At 43.3% G+C, this 25,300-nt stretch overlaps 1 protein-coding gene across 1 annotated transcript in view; it reads left to right on the top strand.

The window, feature by feature from the left end:
* Positions 1-2,237: 2,237 nt before the first annotated feature.
* Positions 2,238-25,300, top strand: part of DEPTOR (DEP domain containing MTOR interacting protein) — a 189,818-nt gene continuing 166,755 nt past the window's right edge. Inside the window, exon 1 of the mRNA XM_017847589.1 lies at positions 2,238-2,543. Coding sequence (XP_017703078.1) covers positions 2,422-2,543 — 122 coding nt within the window. The 5' untranslated portion in view covers positions 2,238-2,421. The remainder of the gene's footprint in view (positions 2,544-25,300) is intronic.

The raw sequence follows: 25,300 nt of genomic DNA, 5'->3' as shown, positions 1-25,300 counted from the left end.
CTTGAATTTTCTTTTCTTTATGTTAAGGTGCTTTTTTATCTTAAACTTACAAATTTGTGTTACTGACATGGATCTTAGAAACTTTACGTAACAGAAATTTTAATGTTATTTCTTATTTCTTTTTTTTTACGTGTCAGGGTCTTGCTCTGTTACATACACTGGAATGCGGTGGTGCAATGGTAGCTCACTGTAACCTTGAACTCCTGGGCTCAAGTGATCTTTCCACCTCAGCCTCTCAAGTAGCTGGGACTACAGGTATGCACCACCATGCCTGGGTATTTTTTTTTTTGTAGAGACAGGGTCTTGCTATGTTGCGCAGGCTGGTATTGAACTCTTGGCCTCAAGCAATCCTCCCGCCCTAGCTTCCCAAAGAACTGGGATTACGTTATTTCATTTATGCCACACAACATCCCTATGAAGTAGAAATTATAATTCCAGTTTTATCGATAGGAAAGGGAGGCTAAGAGAAATAACTAGTGTAAGGTTGCAAAATTAGCAAACAACAGAATTGAGATAGAAATCGCATGTTTGATTGAGAAGCCTGTGCAAACTCTTGATATTCTATTTAGTCGTTAAAAGATTAAAACATGAGCAACAGACACCTTTTAATCTCATTAACTCTGGGACTTCTGTTCAATGATTTATATATTTTATGCAGAATAAGGCTCTTAGAATTACAGTCACCTAGAACTATGTCTGCCTTGGTCTACATGTCTATTGTGGCCTATTTAAAAAGTTAAGAAACTTAAATAATTTCTTTTGGCAAAAGAGTCACCTAACATCTGTCTCATGCAGAGTCAGAGCAGGTCTGCTCATGGATGCTCAAGGGAGTTGGACAACTATTCTTTTTCTGGAGTGGGCTGAGTATGACCTTGAGAATCTGCGGAACCAGGGTTTAAGGGCTGCCTAACTTTGTAGGCAAATTACTTCATCTTTCTATACTTAAGCTTTCTCATTTGTAAGTTGAAAATAATACCAAATTCCAGGGTTTTGTGAGGATAAGGTGTTTAGCACAATGTAAAGCACAGAATAAAATGCTCAACACACATGAATACTGCCATAAACATTACTTCGCCTTCCTGCAGACCAACTCCAACTCTGCATGAAACAGAAAAACGGAACAATTTATTTGGTACTAATCAAATTTCCTTTCATAATCTTTTACGGGTAGACAATACCATTGTATCCCCATTTTAAGAGGCAGTCTTTTAGTCTTTTCAAAGCATAACTTTGAAGCCAGAATGGCCTGGGTTAGATTTCTTCTTATACTTATTATTATTATTTGAGACGGAGTCTCGCTTGTGCTGCCTAGGCTGGAGTGCAATGGCACTAACTCGGCTCACCCGAACTCGGCTCACAGCAACCTCCGCCTCCCGGGTTCGAGCGATTCTCCTGCCTCAGCCTCCCAAGTAGCTAGGATTACATGCATGCACCACCACGCCTGGCTAATTTTGTATTTTTAGTAGAGATGGGGTTTCTTCATATTGGTCAGGCTGGTCTGGAACTCCTGACCTCAGGTGATCTGCCCGCCTCAGCCTCCCAAAGTGCTGGGTTTACAGGCATGAGCCGCTGTGCCCGGCTCTTCTTATACTTATTACTTGCTTGCTTTAGATAAGTAACTTCACCTCTCCAAGCCTGCATCCTGATGCAAAACCAACACCAATATCCGTTTTATGATTTATTGTAATAATTAAATGAGGTAATAACATATCTGAAGTATCTTTAATGCAGCAGATGTCAAAAAGTGGTAGCCGTAATTATTTTCATTTTGTAAGGGAGGATTAAACACATTTAAATAGGACATCACAGGAGTGGAGCTGGATCCCAGGTCGGACTGATTCCTAGGCCTGCGTTCTTTATTGATTACAACATAAGACAAACAAGTCGTCTTTGGTGAGAGAGGTTGGGGAGAGAAGAATGTTTAATTTCTCCATGCCCTGCAATGACATGTATAACCTTCACTGTTGACCATTTGGCCAGATTGTTGAATTATGTTTTGTTCTTTGGCAACTTGGGGTATGGAACGTACAATAAAAACGCCTTCACACTAGTAACCTCTAGCCTTGTCCCTAGGATTCTACAGCACGAGCTTTGTGGGTAAAGAGAAGCTGACCAAATTCAGCCTCCAGCAGCACACACAGCTCGGAAGCAGCGCCCCGCCCAGATGTTTATATTTTGCTCATCGGCCCCGCCCCCCGACCACGAGGGGCTCTAGCCACGCCCCCAAGCTCAAGTTTCTGGGGCCGGACTAGCCCAGCGCGTCTGCCTACCCACAGGGATTCCCTCTCCAGCCAATCCGGTCAGAGCAGCGGAGCTGCCCCGAACAAAGATGGCGCGGGAGGCGTCTGTGAGGGCAGACTGATCCCAGCACCCAAACCCTCGGCGGACAGCGGAGCCAGTGGTAGCCGCACGGCCCCAACCATGGAGGAGGGCGGCAGCACTGGCAGTGCTGCCAGTGACAGCAGTACCAGCGGGAGTGGCGGGGCGCAGCAAAGGGAGCTGGAGCGCATGGCTGAGGTCTTGGTCACCGGGGAGCAGCTACGGTAAGGCAAGAGACACAGCGGGTGAGCTCACGATGGCACTGCCAACGCGTGCCCGCTGCAGTCCTGCGCGCACGCGCTCCCTGGCTCGTGGCTTGCGACTCGCGTGGGGCGCCCGGACGGCTGCAGGCGCGTGGATGGTTCTCGGTGCGCCCGCGCTTAGCGGCGGCAGCCCGGGTCCCTGAGGACTCGCCACGCGGGGCTGCTTGGCAGAAGCCGACGAGCGGGTGGTGCGCGCTGCGCCCTAGCCTGGCTGCTGCAGCCCTGTGCCCGACAGACTCCCTGCCACCCACCGCGCTGTCCGTCTTCCCGTGTACCTGGACGCTGCCAGGCCTCCCAGCTGACAGCCTGCACCTCGTCCGCCAAGAGAGAAAGAGGGGTCGGTGTGAGGTCCCAAGGAGACCCCAGCCCCTCTATTCCTTGTTAAAAGGAGCAAGACCAACGATGGCCTTCACTAGGTTTTCCTTTTTGCTGACAAGTCTTCCTTCACTCCCCTGAGCCTCGGTGTTTTACATCTGTAAAACAGGGCTGATCACCACGCCTCATTTCAAGGACTTTTGTGGGGTTAAACTGAGAGAGCATTTCTGAAACCCTGCACCTATCAGTTAATTGGCACATCGTCCTCAATCATTTGGGTCCGCAAGGGGGCGTGGAGGCACCTTGTCGGGCTGCCTTGAGGCTGTGCCAACTCCCCGGGCTCGCACGTTTTGGGCAGCGGGATCCATGGGGACCCTGGCTGCTGCAAGAATTAGGACTTGAGGCGTCTCACGGAACTTGGGAACAAGCGATGATGCCCAGAGTTCCCCTTGCCATTCCAATCCCTGTATGGTCCTTCCTCTAGGGCTGTTTGGGAATAGTGCTTATAGTCTAACTGGTTCTGCAGCTGCCCTTCGTGTGGTCATAAATCAGTTTGCCAGGAAAAAAGAAAATCCAGCTCTACGGCGTTTGAGCCACAACTTGTACTCGGGCCCCTGTTCCTTCTAGTTCTTAGCCTGAATTCCCCAGCTCGTTTTGGTGTGTAAGTGGCTGTGTTTCAGGACCTGAAAGAGTGTCTTGCAAAGGTCTCTGAAGGAAACCAATATTGGAAGTCAGAATTAACTGATTTTTAATGTTACAAAAGGCAAATTGCGCCTATCGATTCTTTGTTGATTTTTAAAAATGTGTGGTCAAAATTAATTTCCTTCATCAAGAGTACTTTCTAATGAAACCTGTCAAGCGTGTCTGTGTGAAGGGACCACCAAACAAGCTTTGTGTGAGCAATAAAGCTTTTTAATCACCTGGGTTCAGGCAGACTGAATCTAAAAAGGAGTCAGCGAAGGGAGATGGGGAAGGGGTTGCTTTACAGGAGTTGGGTAGATAATGGATAATGGTGTAAGTTTGTGAGGTGCTGTCCAAGAAGGCAGGGGTGACTGCGTAAAGGCTTGTTGTAAAGAGTAGAGTAAAGAAGAAGAGACCTGATATCCCCTGGATAATAAATGTTGAAGGAGCAGGAGGGTGTCTTGCTGAGAAGATTCAAAGGAGGGGCTTCAAAGGAGGGTCTACAAAGTAGAAGGTCATCAATATATTGAACAAGGAGAGAAGCAGAGGGGTGGAAAGAAAGTAAATCATGAGAAAGGGCTTGGCTGAAGTAATGAGGGCTGTCCCTGAAGACTTTTGGCAGCACAGCCCAGGTAAGCTGTTGGGGCTGATGAGTGTCAGGGTCAGACCAGGTAAAAGCAAAGAGAGGCTGAGACGAGGGGTGCAGAGGAATAGTGAAAAAGGCATCTTTAAGATCAAGAACGGAATAGTGACTTGTGGAGGAAGGTATTGAGGACAAAAGAGTGTACGGGTTGGGCACCACAGGGTGGACAGGAAAACAATTTGGTTGGTAAGGCGCAGATCCTGAGCTAATCTGTAAGACTTGTCCGGTTTTGGGACAGGTGAAATGGGGGAATTGTAAGGAGAGTTTGGAGGCTTTAGAAGCCCAAGCTGTAGCAGGCGAGTGATAGCAGGCTTCAGTCCCTTTAAAGCCTGCTATGGGAAAGAAAGTTTAATTTCTCTGCTCTTCATTACTGGGCCATCTTTTTAAGTCTTCCGTTGGATAAGGTTACTTCTTTTTCATTTATTTTACAAACATTAAATTGCATGATGGCTCTTTTTGTCCAGCAAGTACTTCTTCCTTCAAGATGCAGTTTAAATGCCTCTTCCTCGCAGTCCCCAGAGCATTTGTTATTCCCCACTTTTCTAGAGCCTCTCTGCACTGCAGCAGTTTTGAGAGCCATCCTTGTCACACAGGAGTTAGACCTGGATTTGAATGACTGCTCCACCATTATGTAGGCAAGTGTCAGCATTAAGTTGTTTCGAGGAAGACTTTAAGCTAGATCGAATCTTGGCTTTGCTGCTTACTAGTGTGGGACCTTGGACTAGTTAGTGCGCCCGTAATCCTAGCCCTTTGGGAGACCAAGGCAGGCGGATCCCTTGAGGCCTGGAGTTCGAGACTAGCCTGACCAACATGGTGAAACCTCATCTCTACTAAAAAATACAAGAATTAGCCGGGTGTGGTGGGGCACACTTGTAATCCCAGCTACTTGGGAGGCTGAGGCGAGAGGATTGGTTGAACCCGGGAGGCGGAGGTCGCAGTGAGCCAAGATAGCGCCACTGCACTCCAGCCTGGACAACAGAGTGAGCCTCCATCTCAAAAAAAAAAAAAAAAAAAGGAATGAAGAACGATGGGTAATAATGGAATTTACCTCATAGTGTTACTATAAGGATTAGATGAGTTAGTGCTTAGAATAATTTCTGATAGATAGGTAGTAAGCACCAGGTTAACATTAGCTAAGGTAGAGTTCTGTGACCTTGGACAAGTAAATTCACTTCTCGGAGTCTCTGTTTCTGCGTTTGAAAAAGACAATGAAGATGAGTGTATTTCATGGAGTTGTGAGAATTTGCCCCTGGGCTTCATGTATTAATGAGCATTCAACAAATAGTTCCTGGAATTAATTAGTATTATTGGTCTCTCTGCATCACTGCATGTGACTTCCAGCCAAGCAAGATCAGGCAGGAAGGACTGGGTGGTGGTGAAGAGTGCAGGGTATAGAACTAGGCTGCCTGGGTTCTTATTCTGCCTCCATCATTTATTCTGTAACTTTAGGACAATATGTTTAGCCTTTCTGTGCCTCAGTTTCCTCTTCTATGAAATGTTATTCTGATGACACTTTTTCAGGAGCTCTGTGAGGATTAAATGAGATGCTACATGTAAAAGGCTTAGTAAATGTTAGCCACTTAATTCTACTTTGGAAAATTTTAATCATTGCTCTTTTTTTATCTCAACTGTTTTGGCACTGTAACTAGCACATAGTAACTAAATGAATACTATAAGTATTCAATATGCTTCTGTTAGTACAGAGCAATATAATAGTCAGAATTTAGGAATTAAAGTGGTTGTATGCCTGGTTTCCTAGTTATTGGAGGGTTGGAAGTTCAGTCATTATTGTCACTTTCACAAAGAGTTCTTCTGTCTGCAGCTACCCTCTCACTGCAGGGTTGTAAGTGCTTTGCAATGTCCAGGCCTCCTGCCTCTAAGTGCTTCACACACTCTCAGTTCCCCTCTGCTTTCGCTCGTTTTGCATTACTTTCTGGGTCATCAAAGATGAGGTAGAGGTGATAAGAGGAAACCAAGGACTGGGATTTGAAATAAAAAATTTGGCCTCTAGACCCAGTTCTATCAATTTCTTTTTCTTTCTTTAATTGTAGCTATGCCCCCTTGAGCAAGTCACTTAACTTCTCTAGTCCTAAGCGTCCTTCCCTACAGAATGGGAATAATAATATCTTCTCACATTAGATTTGTGGTATTGATCAAATAGGGTACAACATGGGAAGAAACTTTGTAAAATAAATCAATAAAGCAAGAAGAGTGTTGTTATGACTATTGTAACCTCCATTTGTGAAATTCGGGGCTGGTTCCACAATCCTGACACTTTATTTGTTATTTGTTGTTTGTTTTTTTGAGATGGAGTTTCACTCTTGTGGCCCAGTCTAGAGTGCAATGGCGCGATCTGGGCTCACTGCAACCTCCGCCTCCAGGGTTCAAGCGATTCTCCTGCCCTAGATTCCCAAGTAGCTGGGATTACAGGCATGCGCTAACATGTCCTCTTTTGTATTTTTTTAATTTATTTTTCTGGAGGCACAAGAATCGCTTGAACCCAGGAGACAGAGGTTGCGGTTAATTTTGTAATTTATTTATTTATTTATTTATAGTAGAGACTGGGTTTCTCCATGTTGGTCAGGCTGGCCTCCAACTCCCGACCTCAGGTTATCCGCTCGCCTCGCCCTCCCAAAGTGCTGAGATTGCAGACATAAGCCACTGCACCCAGCCAATCCTGACACCTTTTTTTTTTTTTTTTTTTTGAGATGGAGTCTCGCTCTGTTGCCAGGCTGGAGTGCAGTGGCTCAATCTTGGCTCACTGCAACCTCTGCCTCCCGGATTCAAGCAATTCTGCCTCAGCCTCCCAAGTAGCTGGGACTACAGGTGCGTACCACCACGCCCAGCTAATTTTTTTTTTTTTTTTGTATTTTAGTAGAGACGGGGTTTCACCGTGTTGACCAGAATGGTCTCGATTTCTTGACCTCATGATCCACCCGCCTTGGTCTCCCAAAGTGCTGGAATTATAGGTGTGAGCCACGGCACCTGGCCAATCCTGACACTTTAAAGGGCAGTTGGTTGTATAAGGACAAGAAATTAACTAACATACCTAAAAATGTCTCTTGCTTCCTTTTTCAGCTTAACTGCAGGACCCATTTGTTCAATTTTCTTCATATTTTTCCCTTGTCATAAAAGATTTTACTTCCTTCCCCCAATGTCTTTCTGATTTTGCATCTTAAAGATGCATTTGGGGCTGGGTGTGGTGGCTTAACACCTATAATCCCAGCACTTTGGGAGGCCGAGGTGGGCAGATCACCCGAGGTTGGGAGTTCGAGACCAGCCTGACCAACATGGAGAAGCCCCATCTCTACTAAAAATACAAAATTAGCCAGGCATGGTGGCACATGCCTGTAATTTCAGCTACTCGGGAGGCTAAGGCAGGAGAATTGCTTGAACCCAGGAGGCAAAGGTTACAGTAAGCCGAGATCGCGCCATTGCACTCCAGCCTAGGCAACAAGAGTGAAACTCCATCTCAAAAAAAAAAAAAAATGATGCATTTGGATACTACTTCACAGCCCCCAGCATGAGTATAACAGAAAAGACAGTCACAAGTGTTTGTGAGAATGTGGAGAAATTAGAACCCCTACATACTGCTTGGTGGGAATGTCAAATGGTATAGCCACTTTGGAAAAAAATTTGGCAGCTCCTCAAATAGTAAACATAGAGTTATCATATGATCTAGAAATTCTGCTTCTAAGTATATACCTAGAAGAAATGAGAAAACATGTCTACATAAAATCTTGTACACAAATGTTCATAGCAGTATTAGTCATAATAATAAAAAATAGGGCTGGTGTAGTGGCTAATGCCTGTTAATCCCAGAAATTTGGGAGGCTGAGGTGGGTGAATTGCCTGAAGTCAGGAGTTCCAGACCAGCCTAGACAACATGGAGAAACCCTGTCTCTACTACAAATACAAAAATTATCTGGGCATGGTGGTGCACGCCTGTAGTCCCATCTACTCAGGAGGCTGAGGCACAAGAATCGCTTTAACCCAGGAGGCAGAGGTTGCAGTAAGCTGAGATTGCACCGTGACACTCCAGCCTGGATAACAGAGCAAGATTCTGTCTCAAATAAATAAATAATCAAGGGGCCGCGCATGGTGGCTCATGCCTGTAACCAGTGCTTTGGGGGGCCGAGGTGGGCAGATCACTTGAGGTCGGGAGTTCGAGACCAGACTGACCAACATGGAGAAACCCTGCCTCTACTAAAAATACAAAATTAGCTGGGCATGGTGGCGCATGCCTGTAATCCCAGCTACTCAAGAGACTGAGGCAGGAGAGTCACTTGAACCCGGCAGGCGGAGGTTGCAGTAAGCTGAGATCGTGCCATTGCACTCCAGCCTGGGTAACAAGAGCAAAACTCCATCTCAAAAATAAGTATATAAATGATCAAAAACAGAAACAGCTCAAATATCTATTAACTGATAAATGGATAAAAGAAATGTGATATATCCATATAATGGAATATTATTCAGCAATAAAAAGGATTGGCCATATAATGCAATGACATCTATCTATCTATCTATCTATCTATCTATCTATCTATCTATCTAGGATGGAATCTCACTCCGCAATGGCTCATGCCTGTAATCCCAGCACTTTGGTAGACTGGGGCAGGTGGATCACGAGGTCAGGCGTTCAAGACCAGCCTGGCCAAGATGGTGAAACCTCGTCTCTACTAAAAATACAAAAATTAGCCGGGTGAGGTGTCAGGTGCCTGTAGTCCCAGCTACTTGGGAGGCTGAGGCAGGAGAATTGCTTGAACCCAGACGGCAGAGGTTGCAGTGAGCCGAGATCACACCACTGCACTCCAGCCTGGGTGACAGAGCAAGACTCTGTCTAGAATAGAATAGAATAGAATAGAATAGAATAGAATAGAATGGAATAATCCAATAATATCACTATTCTCTTTCTGTAAATGGTAGCAATTATAATAATAACAATAACACTTACATGGCACCTATTACCTGCTAAGGACTCTTCTAAGCTCTTTATGTATAGTAATGCCTTTAATCTTTAGAGCAACTCTGTATAACAGATTCCTTTATTACTTTTATTTCGTAGATTAAAAAATTGAGGAAAAGATCATTTAAACCAACAGGCTGTAGATTATTCAGCCGGAAAATTATGGGAGAGTTGAGAGCTTCTGCTCTTAAGCCACAATAGTGTTCCCAACTAGTGACTTAGAGGGTTAAAAAAAATGAAACACTGAAACAACTTTAAAACAGAATCATGTATATGAGAATATCACATTGCAGTGTGACAACTTTGGTAAACAAAAAAGTAGACAAGTAGCTTTTCCATTCTGTTGGGGAAAATCTAATTTATTCCTGTATTTATATTTTGACAAGTTAGGATTGTTACTTTCTCTACTAAATATTAAACTCAATCTTTCTTGACATGTGGTTTTGAAAAGTGAATTTGGACTCCACTGATTCAGAATTTGTAACCATTTTAATGGGAAGATAAATTGCAGTTCTATTTTGCCATCTGTGAGAATGGGAGTAGGGTAGGGAAGAGAATTAAGAATGTATAATAAAGAGAATGCTTAAATAGAGAGAAAATGCGTTGATCATCAATTTCACTTTAATTCATTTAATTTCATTAGTTCATAATTAATTTCACTTTTGCTCCTCTACCAAGATGAAATGTGCTAATTACAACAATCTTATCCAATCACTAAGGCTGACTTCCCAAAAGCAACTTACTAGGCTATGAGTTTAGTTAGCTAAATTGGAGGAAATGCAGTTCTTCCAAATTGTTTGTCACCTTTGCCTTTTTTCTATAACAGGCTGTCTTTCAGGCTCTTACAGGCTTGATATTGTCTTTTTAATAAAAACGTCCTTAATAAATATTGAATTGCTTTCCTGAATTTATTTTGCAAATGTTAATGCAGTTTTCAGAGAAAAGGTAAAATCAGGCCAGGTGTGGTGGGTCAGGCCTGCAATCCTAGCACTCTGGGAGGCCGAGGTGGGCAGATCACTTGAAGTCAGAAGTTCCAGACCAGCCTGGCCAACATAGTGAAATGCCGTCTCTGCTAAAAATACAACAAAAATTAGCTGGGCGTGGTAGTGCGTGCTTGCAGTCCCAGCTACTCGGGAGGCTGAGGCAGGATAATCGCTTGAACCAGGAAGGCAGAGTTGCAGTGAGCCGAGATGGCACCACTGCACTCCAGCCTGGGAGACACAGTGAGACTGTGTCTCAAAAAAAAAAAAAAGGAAAATCAGCCATTGAACCAAAAGATCAAGCTCTAATAAATCAAATATGAGATAACAAAGTTAGAGCATACACAACAGGAAAAGGAGAAATAATTCATTTTATTCAAACAGGAACCTAAGGAACTTTACAGTTGGTATAGGAATATCTTAGGGGGTGTCCCCTTAGAAGCTAGGACTGAAATTTTCTTCTCCTAAACAGAAGAGAGATATCCTGGAGTCAGGAAATTACTGCCTATACAGATTTTTAAAAAAGAAGGCTTTAGGAAATGAAGAGTCCCTGTATTTGGAGTCAATGGTCAAGAGCCTAATTCATGTAGAGTGTTTATTCTATTTTAATTAATTTATGTATTTTTGAGACAGGGTCTCACTCTGTCACCCAGGTGGTGTGCAGTGGTACAATCTTGGCCCACTGCAACCTCTGCCTCCCAGGTTCAAGTGATTCTCCTGCCTCAGCCTCCTGAGTAGCTGGGATTACAGGCATGCGTCACCATGCCTGGCTAATTTTTTTATTTTTAGTAGAAATGGGGTTTCTCCATGTTGGCCAGGCTTGTCTCAAATTCCTGACCTCAGGTGTTCTACCCACCTTGGCCTCCCAAAATGCTAGGATTACAGGGATTAGCCACTGTGCTCGGCCTTGTAATTACTTTTCTAAAAGCCCATTGCTGATATAAGTTATGGCTTCCATCAGCTTTGGAATCAATAAACCTGAAAATAAATAAACCTCAAGAAAAGAGACTGCAAGATGAAGGAAGGTCATTCTTCTGTCCTGTTCTGTTATTTCTTTCTTTTTTAACTTTAGAAAAAAATACATTGCTGTATCTCTCTCTCTCTCTCTCTCTCTTTAGACAGGGTTTCACTCTTGTCGCCCAGGTGCAGTGGCATGATCTTGGCTCACTTCAACCTCTGGGTCCCTGGCTGTAGTGATGCTTCCACCGCAACCTCCCAAGTATCTGAGACTCAGGCGTGCACCACCACACCTGGTTAATTTTTGTATTTTTTGTAGAGACAGGATCTCGCCACGTTGCCCAGGCTGATCTCAAACTCCTGGATTCCAGCATTCCTCCCACCTCAGCCTCCCAAAGTGCTGATATTAGAGGCCACCAGCACCAGCTTCCTATCCTGTTCTTTCTAGTTTTCATTTGAGTCAGGAGTTCATTTCTCCTTCATTGGTGGCTCTTAAATGGTTGGTTTCCATGAGCTTAGTGATTAGGAAATGATGAAGTAAAGAACAAGCAGTCCTTTTTTCTACACCGTAATTATACTTTTCTGTGTTCCATTATCTACCAAGGAGAGGTGGGTACCAAATCTGAGATCCTTGTTCTAGTATTATCGGCCTTAACTGAACTTAGAAGTTTATGTCAGTGATTTTTTCTATGTATCATTAGATACATGGGGGACATAGTGAAGATGAAGTAGGGGAGAGGATTTAGTGGTACATACAGCATGCTTGCAAGGTGGTACCTTCAGGATCAACTTGAGCTGTTTTCATCAGGGCTGGCTACGGAGAATCACTTTTTGGTAGCTTTAAAAATATTTGTGAGGTTGGATGGGGAGGTGAGGAGAGAAAACCCACCCTGCAGTGTGAGACAAGATATGATTTAGGGCCAGACGCAGTGGCTCATGCCTGTAATCCCAGCACTTTGGGAGGCCGAGGCAGGTAGATCACGAGGTCAGGAGACTGAGACCATCTTGGCTAACACAGTGAAATTTTGTATTTTGTAAAATACAAAAAAGTTAGCCGGGTGTGGTGGTGGATGCCTGTAGTCCCAGCTACTCGGGAGACTGAAGCAGAAGAATGGCATGAACCCAGGAGGCAGAGCTTGCAGTGAGCTGAGATCGCGCCACTGTACTCCAGCCTGGGCGACAGAGCGAGACTCCATCTCAAAAAAAAAAAAAAGAAAAGAAAAAAAAATGATATGTTTTAGTATTCCCACTTTTCAGATAACAGCTTTTGCTAGGGTGTGGCAAAAGGGAACAAATGTCATGGCCTGTAGCTTAGGGAAGCCCGTGGCAGCTGCAGAGGAGAAGGTAGGTAGCAGCTGAGGGAGGCTCAAGGTTCAAGTCTTTCCCCTATAATCCTCAGGCTGCTAGTTATAAATCTGTTTGTTTGTGTTTGTTTGCTTTGATCCTTGTGTCCTCCTATCTCCCTGCAATACTTTTACCTACAGATTTTGGGTTCTGATATTTACCCAGAAGCTCCCTTTATTGAGCAAGCCTTGGGCCAGTACATATCTATGTCTTGGCCTTGCTTAGATCATCCAACTCTATGAAGCTCTTCTTTGAGTGGTGAAACTGTTATAGCTATAGAGAACCGAACTTTGTCCTTTGTATGCAGAGCAGGCAGGATTCAGAAGGACTAGTCCTAGCACAGTACGCTCAGTAGCTACTCTGACCTTGACTAAAGGTGTAAGAAACAAATGAACATTTTCATGGCCATTCTCTCACTGCATACCACCCTAGTTTCATTAGAGTTAGGTTAGAGTTAGCATGAGATGAAGTTTCTCTGTCACCCAGACTGGAGAGCAGTGGCACGATCTTGGCTCATTGCAACCTCTGGCTCCCAGATTCAAGCGATTCTCCTGCCTCACCCTCCCCAGTAGCTGGAACTACAGGCGCGCACCACCACACCTCACTAATTTCTGTATTTTCAGTAGAGATGGGGTTTCACCATATTGGCTAGGATGGTCTCGAACTCCTGACCTCAAATGATCTGCCCACCTCAGCCTCCCAAAGCGCTAGGATTACAGGTATGAGCCACTGCACCTGGCCAGTTGCATTTTATTATGTATGAAGTTTGGCTAACATCTAACAAATATTGAAATTCTGGAGGAATACTGTGCGAGTGGTGGGTGGTGTCCGAAAGCAAAGAAGATAGTGTAGAAGGGGAACAGTGTAGAAATAAAGAATTATGTGCTGGTTTAAGAACAACCAATATGTGAAAAGGCAATTTGCAAAGAAAACAAATACTTTTAGAGGATTGGCTTTTTTTTTTTTTTTTTCATGTTGAAGGATTGAGCACATATTTCTATTGAGGATCTTGAGTTAGTTTGCTACTTAAAATGCAAGTTCTTTATACAAATAAGGTTTGTGTCCTATTTCCAAACACATACAATGAGTGTAGTAAAGAGGGAATTTCTTTTTTTGTTTTTCTTTTTTGGAGACAGAGTCTCTGTCGCCCAGGCTGGAGTGTGGTGGCGTGATTGTAACCTCTGCTTCCAGGGTTCAAGCTCACTGCAACCTCCACTTCCAGGGTTCAAGCTCACTGCAACCTCCGCTTCTAGGGTTCAAGCAATTCTCGTGCCTCAGCCTCCTGAGTAGCTGGGACTACAGGCATGCACCACCATGCCCAGCTAATTTTTTGTATTTAGTAGAGATGAGATTTTACCACGTTGTCCAGGCTGGTCTCGAACTTTTGAGCTCAGGCAATCGATCCGTCTTGGATTACAGGCATGAGCTACCTTGCCTGGCCTGAATTTCTTGATTTGAAGAACTATTATTTTGTTTCTTAGTTTCTTTCTTATTTCCCAGGAGGAAAGGAGAATGGGGTAACCTTGGACCCTCTTTTCACTGAATTTTTTTAAAGCACTACTTATTTTTTACTCTTCAACTTTTCTGTATATGAAAGTGACGTACACAGAATATATTCACTGCAAAAAGTGGGGTTTATTCCCTGTAGTGGTATATGACTGTGTTTTACATTGAAGTGTGAAATGCCCCTTAATCATCTTAAGTTATAATGTGGTTGAAAAATAAGACTTTACCAAAGCTCTTCCTATTTTGTTCTGAGGAAATGATAATAATAAAACCATTTAGGGATGTGGTTTTGAGGGAATCACCTAATTTATGACTCTGATTCATTTTCCTTCACATTGCCGATCACATTCTACAAACCAGTCATCAATAAAATAAATTCTAAGAGTAGAAACAAATTCTACTGTTATCCAGTGAGCATAGCCTAGATCGTCATGAGAGAGGATTAGCAGGCCTTGACGCCATGATAAGGAACATTTTTTCTATTGCCATACTTGAAGAGCCAGAAGCCATCACATAATATTTAAGGACATCCAAGTATAAGCAATAGGAGTGAGCTAGAGCTTTTTCCTCTAACATTGTATTATGAAAAGTTTCAAATGTACAGAAAAGTTTAAAGAATTTTACAGTGAACACTCATGTCCACCACTTAAGATTCCACAATTAACATTTCACTGTGTTGCTTTATCACATAACTATCTATCTAGCTGTCCCTCTATCCATCCATCAATTAATTCATCTTTTTTTGGAAAGTATTTCAGAGTGCATTGTAGACAATAATATACTTTTCCTAAAACCTTCAGCCATCAGTGTACTGACTAGTATTCACTATTTGCTTTTGGTTCTTTTTTTCAGAGATAAAAAATATATAGAATAAAATATACCATTTGATGAATATTGACTAAGGAAATTGCACATCTATACAATCCAAATCCCTATCCAGATATTTTTTAATGCTTTTGACTGCAAGAAACAGACAATCAACTTAAACTTATTGCCTCCGATAAGTGGAAGTTCGGGAGATACAATGCCTTAAAATTTAATTCATTCTCTACAATTCTTTTGGTTTTCTTTTGTAGCTCCTTCATGAGCCAGCTTTTTTATTGGTTGGCTTCATCTTCCAGCCAGTGGTAGAACAGGAATTTCAGGCCTCATATGGCTTATAATAACGTCCAGGAGAAAGAGAAGCATTTCCACTCAGGATTCCAATCACAAGTCCTGAGGTTCACCCTAATTGCGCTGGTTAGGTCACATGCCTATTCCTGAGTCGGTGGGATTGTAGCCAGGGGAGGGGAATGACACAAGCCAAGGAGGCATCTCCCCCAATAGATACACACAGACACACATATATACACACAGACACATACACATGTACACACACAGACACACAGAGAAACACACACAGACACACATACACACAGATACACACACACAGACACACACATACACGCAGACACACATATACACACACAGACACATACAGGAGTCATTCCACGATTCACGCACAACCCTATTCTACCACTTCCAGAAAAATTGCGCTGGTTAATATAATTTTCTGCTATTTTGAGAAAGGGAAAAATCCACTAGTATATGTTGTTTTGAGAAACAGAAGAATAGTGTAACAAATTAGAAAATACTCCAGTGAAAAGACAATTTTTTATTTCTTTGCAAATGTAAAACTACGATGCAGGAGGTCAACACTGTGATAGTAATCCTTAAACTTATAATAGACAACTATATTTCAGCTAATTTTATGAGAATTTCTTTTAAACAAACCTTATTTTTGGCAAATGATACCGTTTCTTCACTTGCTCAGCTCATATTTACTCAGTGCCTGTTATTCGTCAGGCATCTCAGTACTTGCTGTGAGAGATACAAAGTGAAATAAGAGGTTTTAATTCTTGAGCAGCTCAAAATATATCCTGTCCTGTTTTACTAAGTGTGTGTACTAAGTGGAATGACCTAAAACCACATTATATTAAAGACTATGGAGAAATGGTTATGTGTTTTTTACCAATTATTCCTCTTCTCTTTTCTCTTCTCTCCCTTCTCCTTCTCCTTCTCCTTCTCCTTCTTCTTCCTCTTCCTCTTCCTCTTCTTCTTCTCCTTCTCCTTCTCCTTCTCCTTCTTCTCCTTCTTCTTATCCTCCTCCTCCTCCTCATTCTCATTCTTCTTCTCTTTCTTCTCCTTCTTCTTCCTCTTCTTCCTCTTCTTCTTCTTCCTCCTCTCCTCTCCTGTCCTCTCTTCTCTCCTCTCCTGTCCTCTCTTCTCTTCTCTTCTCTTCTCTTCTCTTCCCTTGTCTTTTCTTTTCTTTTCTTTCTGGAGTTTTACTCACTCTGTCTCCTGGGCCAGAGTACAGTGGTGTAATCTCAGCTCACTGCAACCTCTGCCTCCAGGGTTCAAATGATTGTCCTACTTCAGTCTACCAAGTAGCTGGGATTGCAGGCATGTAACATCACACCCAGCTAATTTTTTCATTTTTAGTAGAGATAGGGTTTCACCATGTTGGCCAGACTGGTCTCCAACCCCTAACCTGACCTCAAGTGATCCACCTGCCTCAGCCTCCCAAGGTGCTAGGATTACAGGTGTGAGCCACCGTGGCTGTTTTTGTTTTTACTTTCTTTGTTTTGCTTTTTGGACCCATGATCTTGTCTGTCACCTGGGCTGGACTGCAGGGGCATGATCATAGCACACTGCAGCCTTAACCTCACCCACTCAAGTGATCCTCCCACCTCAGCCTCTGAGTAGCTGGGACTACAGGTGTGTGCCACCACACCTGGCTAAATTTTTTAATTTTTAGTAGAGCCAGCATCTCACTGTATTGCTCAGGCTGTTCTCAAATCCTGGGCTCAAGTAATCCTCCCACCTTGGCTTCCCAAAGTTTTGGGATTGCAGAGCTGAACCACTGTACTGGGCCTCAGTTATTTTTATTTTTTTACTATAGTAATTAATTTAAAATGTTATTTGTTTTATTAGAAAGAGAACACAACATCGTATTTTTCTCCTTCTAGGAGAAACAACTCCTCCAAATAGGATAACCAAATGATGCCACACTCGTAGGTAACTATGTTTCTTCTGAAATTATACTGCATCCTTAGAATTATGATCCTATACTATTAGAATTGTCATACATCAAGCCCTCTCCTCCCCTCCTTTTAGCTCCTGACTTAGCAGAAGTGTCAAAAAGCTATAGAAAAGATTGGATTGTACATTTTGAAGCCAAAAGTTGACTCAACAGTGGCATAAAGGGCTCTGTCTTCCTGTTGAATTCTGGGCAGGATTTTTCTCAGTGCCTCATCACTAGTTTGATAAACAGTCAACAATCAACAATCTTGATTGATAAACAAGAATTCTTTATCCAAGTTTGGCATGGTGGCTCATGCCTGTAATCCCAGCACTTTGGGAGGCCAAGGCTGGCAGATGGCTTGAGGCCAGGAGTTCGAGAGCAGCCTGGCCAATATGGTGAAACCCCATGTCTACTAAAAATATAAAAATTAGCCAGATGTGGTGGCACGTGCCTGTAGTCTCAGCTACTCGGGAGGTGAAGCAGAAGAATTGCTTGAACCTGGGAGGTGGAGGTTGCAGTGAGCAGAGATTGTGCCATTGCATTCCAGCCTGGGTGACAGAATGAGACTCTGTCTCAAAAAAAGAAAAGAATTCTTTATCTGTTCATTTGTATTTGTCCTGATGCAAAATCAATTTTATGAAGGGGTTTATATCACATAGGAGTGGGAGTTGGGAGGATGCCTGGGCGGAAAAGGGCAAAAAAGCACACATTATGGAAATCTCATGTCTCATACACTATTCATATAATGAATTTATTTAAAAATTTGTAAGTAATAACTTTAATAAATATATTGATAATTCAATAGATATAAAAACTGAGAAATATTAAAATGAAGTTATTCAAAATCTAAGGGTGGAGGAGTTGGGGAGTATTGATGATGTTATCAGGCATTCTTGGCAAAGAAGGACACTTAAAAAAGGAAGTCATGCTTCTAACACAAGGGAAGATAACTGTCTTAGAAACTTCCACAGAAGCTGGGTGCGGTGACTCACGTCTGTGATATCAGCACTTTGGGAGGCTGAGGTGGGAAGGTGGGAAGACAGCTTGAGCCTAGGAGTTTCAGACCAGCCTGGGCAATGTCGGGAGACCCCATCTCTACAGAATTTTTACAAATTAGGTGTGTTAGTGCACACCTGTGATCTGAGCTACTCGGGAGGCTAAAGTGGGAGGATCACTTCAGCCCAGGAGGTCGAGACTGCAGTGAGCCATGTTTGGGCTACTGCACTCCAGCCTGGGTGACAGAGGGAGAGCTTGTCTCAGAAAGAAAAAGAGAAGAGAGGAGAGGGGAGGGGAGGGGAGGGAGGAGAGGGAAGAGGAGAGGAGAAGAGGAGAGGAGTGGAGAAGGGAAAGGACAAACTCCTGCAGGGCAAGGGGGCTTAAGATGATAACCTGGGATGAGTGATAAAGAGTCTACGTTGCGGGAAATAGGCCAGAATTGACCCTTTAGGTTCTGGGTTGCCCCTCTGACCTAACAGGCTTGTGGCAGTAGCTCAGTACAGTATGAAGATCTTCTCATGACTTTTAGATGATTTGGGACAAAAAGTTAGCGATGATGATAATCATTGTAGAGGAGGGTGATGAAGGTGTCTCTTTTGTTGTTTTGTTTTTTAGACGGAGTCTCACTCTGTTGCCCAGGCTGGAGGGCAGTGATGCAATCTTGGCTCACTGGAATATCCGCCTCCTGGGTTCAAGTGATTCTCGTGCCTCAGCCTCCCGAGTAACTGGGATTACAGGCATCCATGCCCAGCTAACTTTTGTATTTCGGTTAGAGACAAGGTTTCACCCTGTTGGCCAGGCTCATCTCGAGCTCCTGACCTCAAGTGGTGATCCACCCACCTCGACCTCCCAAAGTGCTGGGATTACAGGTGTGAGCCGTCACACGTGGCAAGGTGTCCATTTTTATATGAATTTTTTTTTTTTTGAGACAAAGTCTCACTCTGACACCCAGGCTGGAGTACAGTGGCACGATCTTGGCTCACTGCAACCTCCACCTACCAGGTTCAAGTGATTCTCCTGCCTCAGCCTCCTAAGTAGCTGGGATTACAGGTGCCTGCCACCACACCCAGCTACATTTTATATTTTTAGTAGAGATGGGGTTTCACCATGTTGGCCAGGCTGGTCTTGACCTCCTGACCTCAGATGATCCACCTACCTTGGCCTCACAAGCATGAGCCACCATGCCTGGCCTATATGTGAGTTTTGAAGAAATGCAACAATTCAGTCATTTGTTAATAATAGTAATAGCAATGTGTCATGTCCTATTTTATGCTTTTATATGTACATTATTTCCTTGAATTCTTATAATAATTTTATTATTTCCATTTTAAAATGCTCGTATCTTGGTTTCAAGATATGAGCAACTTGCCACGGTCACATATGTGGTAAATATGGGAGCTTGGTTTATTGGTTTTGAATCCAGGCCTCTCAGAATACATACATACAGCTGTGGAAGTAGCCCTGTAAAATATCAAGAAGTAAGGCTTATTCTCTTTGCCTTCAGCTCACCATCTAAGCAGGATGGGAAGGGGGAAAAGACGTATGCGTTTAGGTACTAATTCAAAAGGGCAATATATAGAATGGTTTAAACAATAATGGGGATTTCTTTTTTCTTTTCTTTTCTTTTTTTTTTTTTTGAGACGGAGTCTCACTCTGTCGCCCAGGCTGGAGTGCAGTGGCCGGATCTCAGCTCACTGCAACCTCCACCTCCCAGGTTCATGCCATTCTCCTGCCTCAGCCTCCAGAGTAGCTGGGACTACAGGCGCCCACCACCATGCCCAGCTACTTTTTTGTATTTTGAGTAGAGACAGAGTTTCACCGTGTTAGCCAGGATGGTCTCGATCTCCTGACCTTGTGATCCACCCGCCTTGGCCTCCCAAAGTGCTGGGATTACAGGCATGAGCCACCGTGCCTGGCCTAATAATAGGGATTTCTTAAGCTTATGTAACATTTAATTTTGGGAGAGGTTTGATCAGAATTTCAGGTCTATTCCTCCCATCCAAGTACTAATCAGGCCCGTCCCTGCTTAGCTTCCGAGATCAGACGAGATCCGGTGCTTTCAGGGTGGTATGACTGTAGACTCAGGTCTATTTCTCTCTCTCTCCCTTTTTTTTTTTTTTAATACTTCTAGGGTACATGTGCGCATTAGGTCTATTTCTCTTAAATTTCCTTGATTCTACTCTGAGCATTCATGATGTCTTCATGAAGACTTCTTTTATAGTCACACAATGGGCACCCACAGCAATCAAGACTGAAGACAGAGCTGTCTGCCATTCACCATCCGCAAAAGCCGTGAGCTCTGATCTTTTTGAATCATCTTAACTCACAGACCTACTAGATATTAAGGCACAGCAATGTCCTTCCTTGGTTGAAGAAAATGTTCCACAGAAAGATACAGGGTGGGAAAAATTAGGAGACATTAGCATACATTTTGTTCCTCACTACTTACAATGTAATTGTCCCGGTAAACCTCCTTACCATGAGGATAGCCTGTTCATCATGCTCACTCCTTCACCCCAAACCATTCCCTTACTTGGAAGATATGTCCCCACCGCCGCCCCTGCGACAATTTGCTCAGTAATAAAGTAAAATAGAGCTCTTAACATATGACTGAAGTGGCAATTGGCTTATGTTCAAATTTCATGGAGTGATTTTTGTATTACTTGAGTTTTGATGTCTTTCCAAGAAACACCTCCACCCAGAGAGAGTCCCAGCCAAAGCTGTATAAAAGTCATCTCTTTGTATAAGCAAAGCTACTTAAGGAATAATTAAGATGCAGACTTCTGGGAAAACTGCAAAATGTTCTTTAGTTGCATAACTCAATTGAGTGAAGGTCTTTCAGGTCATGTGTTTCAATGTATTTGTCATCCCCTCAGCCTCCATTTTCTGCAAACTGGAAATTGGAGTTACCTTTGTTTTTTTGTTTTTTGTTTTGTTTTGTTTTGTTTTTTGAGACAGAGTCTGGCTGTGTCACCCAGGCTGGAGTGCAGCGGTGCAATCTTGGCTCATTACAACCTCCGCCTCCCAGGTGCAAGCAATTCTCTCACCTCAACCTCCCAAGTAGCTGGGACTACAGGCACGTGCCACTACACCCAGCTAATTGCTGTATTTTTAGTAGAGACGGGGTTTTGCCATGTTGGCCAGGCTGGTCTCAAACTCCTGGCCTCAGGTGATCCACCCCGCCTTGGTCTCCCAAAGTGCTGGGATTACAGGCATGAGCTACTATACCTGGCCTGGAGCTACCTTTGATTATCAAGATGTCAATTTTTTTCTCCACTATTAATAAGGTTTAAGCTTATACCTCAGTATATCATTGCATTGACATTACGACAGTAACTTTGGCATTGATTTTGTACTGCGTCTTACCATAAACATATAATAGGAATGAATCCAAATAAAAGTGGTTTTATGCTCAGATAATACTGTATGAGTTTAGCCTTTTATTCTCTGAAATGGGTAGCACGTGTCCACATGCAGCAAACCTTTTGTACTCAAGTACTGACAAGGAACTGTGATATGAAAAGCATGATTTTTCTTATGCCTGTGTTGACTACAAAAGAGAGAAGCTCCAGTTAAACCCATTGAGAAGCATCCATGAAATACAAGAAGCTGGGCTTGGAGCCAACACATTTGTCTACATGTTCACCATTTGCTGAGTCTGCGCTAATGAGAGCTTTAAGCCAAAAAGAGCAGGGTCTGATTACTAAGGACTTTATTATAATTTACAATTACATCTTTCAAGTGAAGGTATAGTGGTTAGGGGCAGGAATTCTTTAGAAACCTCTATCCCAATGCACCAGGATTTATTGAGCCATTTTGTTTATCATGGGACAAAAAGTTACTTGATTATTTATATGCTTAATTAACCAGGGGGAATCTCTTCAATTGTCTTCCTCTGCTTTCGGTGGTTATTTGGCTGCTAGATAATTTCTTTCCCTAAAGGGGAACACAGAGAAGGAGAGGAAGTTGGTTTGGCTACTTGTCAGCAGTTTTGGAAGAATGTTTATTCAGGGAGGAGTTTGAAATCTGTGAGGATTTGGGGATTATCTGGACACTTTTGGTTCCTTCATGTTGTTCCTATCTATCTGTAGTCTATGATTTCCTGGTCGAAGCCAGATTTACTGAGAGTGCGTGAAGCTGGTGAATTAATCTCATAAAGATCTCTCCCAGGCCAGGCATGGGGGCTCGCACCTGTAATCCCAGCTCTCTGGGAGACCATAGTGGGCGGATCACTTGAGGTCAGGAGTTTGAGACCAGCTTGGCCAACATGGTGAAGCCCTGTCTCTACTAAAAATACAAAAATTAGTGGGCATGGTGGCATGCGCCTGTAACCCCAGCTACTCGAGAGGTTGAGGCAAGAGAATTGCTTGAACCCAGTGACAGATAAGACTTTCTCTCAAATAAATAAATAAATAATAATAAAAAGATCTCCTCTCCGTAGGTTCTTGATTCTTGAGATTCAGAAGACTCCTCTGTCACCTGTAACTCTGCTATCCTACCAGTGTTCCTCCATCGAGTCTCCAGCCTCTGCCAGAGAAAACTTCTAGTGGCCAAACTTCTGTCTCATCTTCGTGAGCTTCTAAATAGACAGGTGTTGAGGGGAAGGCCACCATCACTATGATAGTCATACTAACAGGATCTATATACTTTTGGGGAAATCATTGCAATCTTTATTAACAGCTATGTGAAAGGAAATTTTATTATGATATATATCCTCACAGTTGTTTTGTTTTTTGATACGAGGTCTTCCTTTGTGGCCCAGGCTGAAACGCAGTGGTGTGATGATGACTCACTGCAGCCTTGACCTCCTGGGCTCAAGCAATCCTTCCACCTTAGCTCCCGCTTGAGTAGCTGGGACTATAGGTGCACACCACCACACCCAGCTAATTAAAATTTGTTGTTGTTGTTATTGAGACACGGTCTCTCTATGTTGTCCAGGCTGGTCTCAAACTCCTGGGCTCAAGCAATCCTCCCACCTCAGCCTCCCAAAATGCTGGGATTATGCCTTGGGTGTGAACCACAACATCCGGCCTCTAATAGTTCTTAAAAGTTAGGGCCCAGCGCAGTGGCTCATGCCTGTAATCCCAGCACTTCGGGAGGCTGAGGCGGGCAGATCACGAGGTCAGGAGATCGAGACCATGGTGAAACCCTGTGTCTATTTAAAAAATACAAAAAATTAGCCAGGTGCAGTGGCAGGCACCTGTAGTCCCAGCTACTCGGGAGGCTGAAGCAGGAGAATGGCGTGAACCCGGGAGGCAGAGCTTGCAGTGAGCCGAGATCGTGCCACAGCACTCCAGCCTGGCCGGCAGAGTGAGATTCTGTCTCACAAAAAAAAAGTTAGTAATTGAATTTACTATTATTAACAGAACATAGCCACAGTTAGTTAATATGCCTGGAGAGTCCTGGGAATTGGACTTTCATGGAAAAGTAACAAAGACAATACTTATTTATAACTACCCTTGGGTCTATTCAGAATCTTTTTCAAAGGTTACGTCTGAAAAATGCAGTTTGTCACTTAAAATTTGCATACATTAGAAGGCAGACATTTGTACCACATAAGGCCATGTGGCTTTGGGAATCGAATCTGTGTGACCTGAAATGCATTCCATGGTAGAACGTTGTCAAAGTGAGGTATGTTTTTCTCATAGGGCAGATATTTTCTACTCGAAAAGCCCCTATGTCCCATTTGATAATTTTCCTGGATAAAGGTCAAGGTGATTGCAGGCTTGTCTCCCCCTCTCCTTCAGACTTTCAGGAATGGAAAGTGTAAGCAATAATTGAAACCTGAAAGAGAAGTACAACTGTAATTGCTGGACTCATTATTCTAGTGACTTAAAAGAATGGGTGCCCTTCCCGCATTGAGCCTTTTAGTACCTTGCATAGACTTCCATCAAATGTACAGTGTTGTACATTTCTGTCCCCTTTGTGTGGTGAAGTAGATAAAGGTGAACACCACAACATTTTATGGTCCAGATCAAGGAAGAGCTTAACTGGGAACCCATAAATGCAAAGGGTCAGCAAGAAGGGATGTAGGGTCCTCTGTCCTCTTACTAGCCTGCAATGAGTTGGGCAGGTACATCAAGCTGTCTGGCCAAGCTGCATGTTTCTGTTCCTTAGGTGGTTCCCTATCGCTCTGTTATAGTGTAAGCATGAGAATGGCTGAATGGCTTTATTTCTGGAGGACAAATATTTTGAACTCAGGCACAGAAGAGACTGAGCTGGGAAAGAGTAGGTGCTGAAGCCTTGGGGGCTTGGTTGAGGCTGCAGCTTCTCCTGCTGTGGAAAGGCCAGGCTACTAGTCCCAGCCCACTCACTGCCTGGCAGATCAAGCTGAGCCTCTGAGGTCACATCCACAAATTCTGTGGGTCCCTCCACAGCTGGCATGTCTGCACACTTTCCAAGGTGAGGTACGGTGTCCTATTTGTTCATATATCCAGGGTTTCCCTGCTTAAAATCCAGGAAGAGGCATACCATTGTTTCCATGGTACAAATGCATTTTGACTTACACCGGTGCTTTGAAATGAGGACTTTAAACTTTACCTTATCTTATTAGATAAGGATGTTTAGATCAAAGGTTAAGCTAGGTTATTTTTTTAACCTCTGACTCTTTTTAATTGTTTAATACTTTTTAATACTCTATTTTATGTCCGCCAAGATACATGGCTAGTTTATTCCTTGGGAGTAGGTTGTAAATTTTATGCTATTTTTTGCAGTATTTATGGATTTTGTGTTATGTTGATTTTCTTTCAACCTTCTCAATATATAGTAACAACAATAATAAAAATAAAAACCGTATTTACTGAACCATACTATGTGACTGGTAGTGGCATGCAGTTTACTTGAACTGTATCATTTAATCCTTGAGTAAGTATCATTAGTCCCATTTTAGAAACGAGAATGCAAAGGCTTAGACAGATTAAGAAACTTGCCCAGGGTTACAAAGTGAGCAGGTGGGAGCTGGGATTGCAGCTCCAGTTTCCCTCCAAAGGTCATGCTCTTTGATGGTTGAGGACATAGCTGGGCTCAGCCCTAAGCTCTTAAGGGTGTGGCTGTCAGAGGCAGAGATGCCCCAGCTATTGTGGACATGGACCCTGGACCTTTGAACTTTGACTTTTCTTTGTTTCTTTGTGTTTTTGTTTTGTTTTGTTTTGTTTTGAGACTGAGTCTCGCTCTGTCTCCCAGGCTGGAGTGCAGTAGCACCATCTCAGCTCATTGCAACCTCTGCCTCCTGGATTCAAGTGATTCTCCTGCCTCGGCCTCGCGAGT

The sequence above is a fragment of the Rhinopithecus bieti genome, unplaced genomic scaffold (genome assembly GCF_001698545.2).
Source record: "Rhinopithecus bieti isolate Rb0 unplaced genomic scaffold, ASM169854v2 scaffold_28066, whole genome shotgun sequence".
Taxonomy (NCBI): domain Eukaryota; kingdom Metazoa; phylum Chordata; class Mammalia; order Primates; family Cercopithecidae; genus Rhinopithecus; species Rhinopithecus bieti.
The sequence above is the reverse complement of the archived record's forward strand: the minus strand, read 5'-3'. Positions and strand labels throughout refer to the sequence as shown.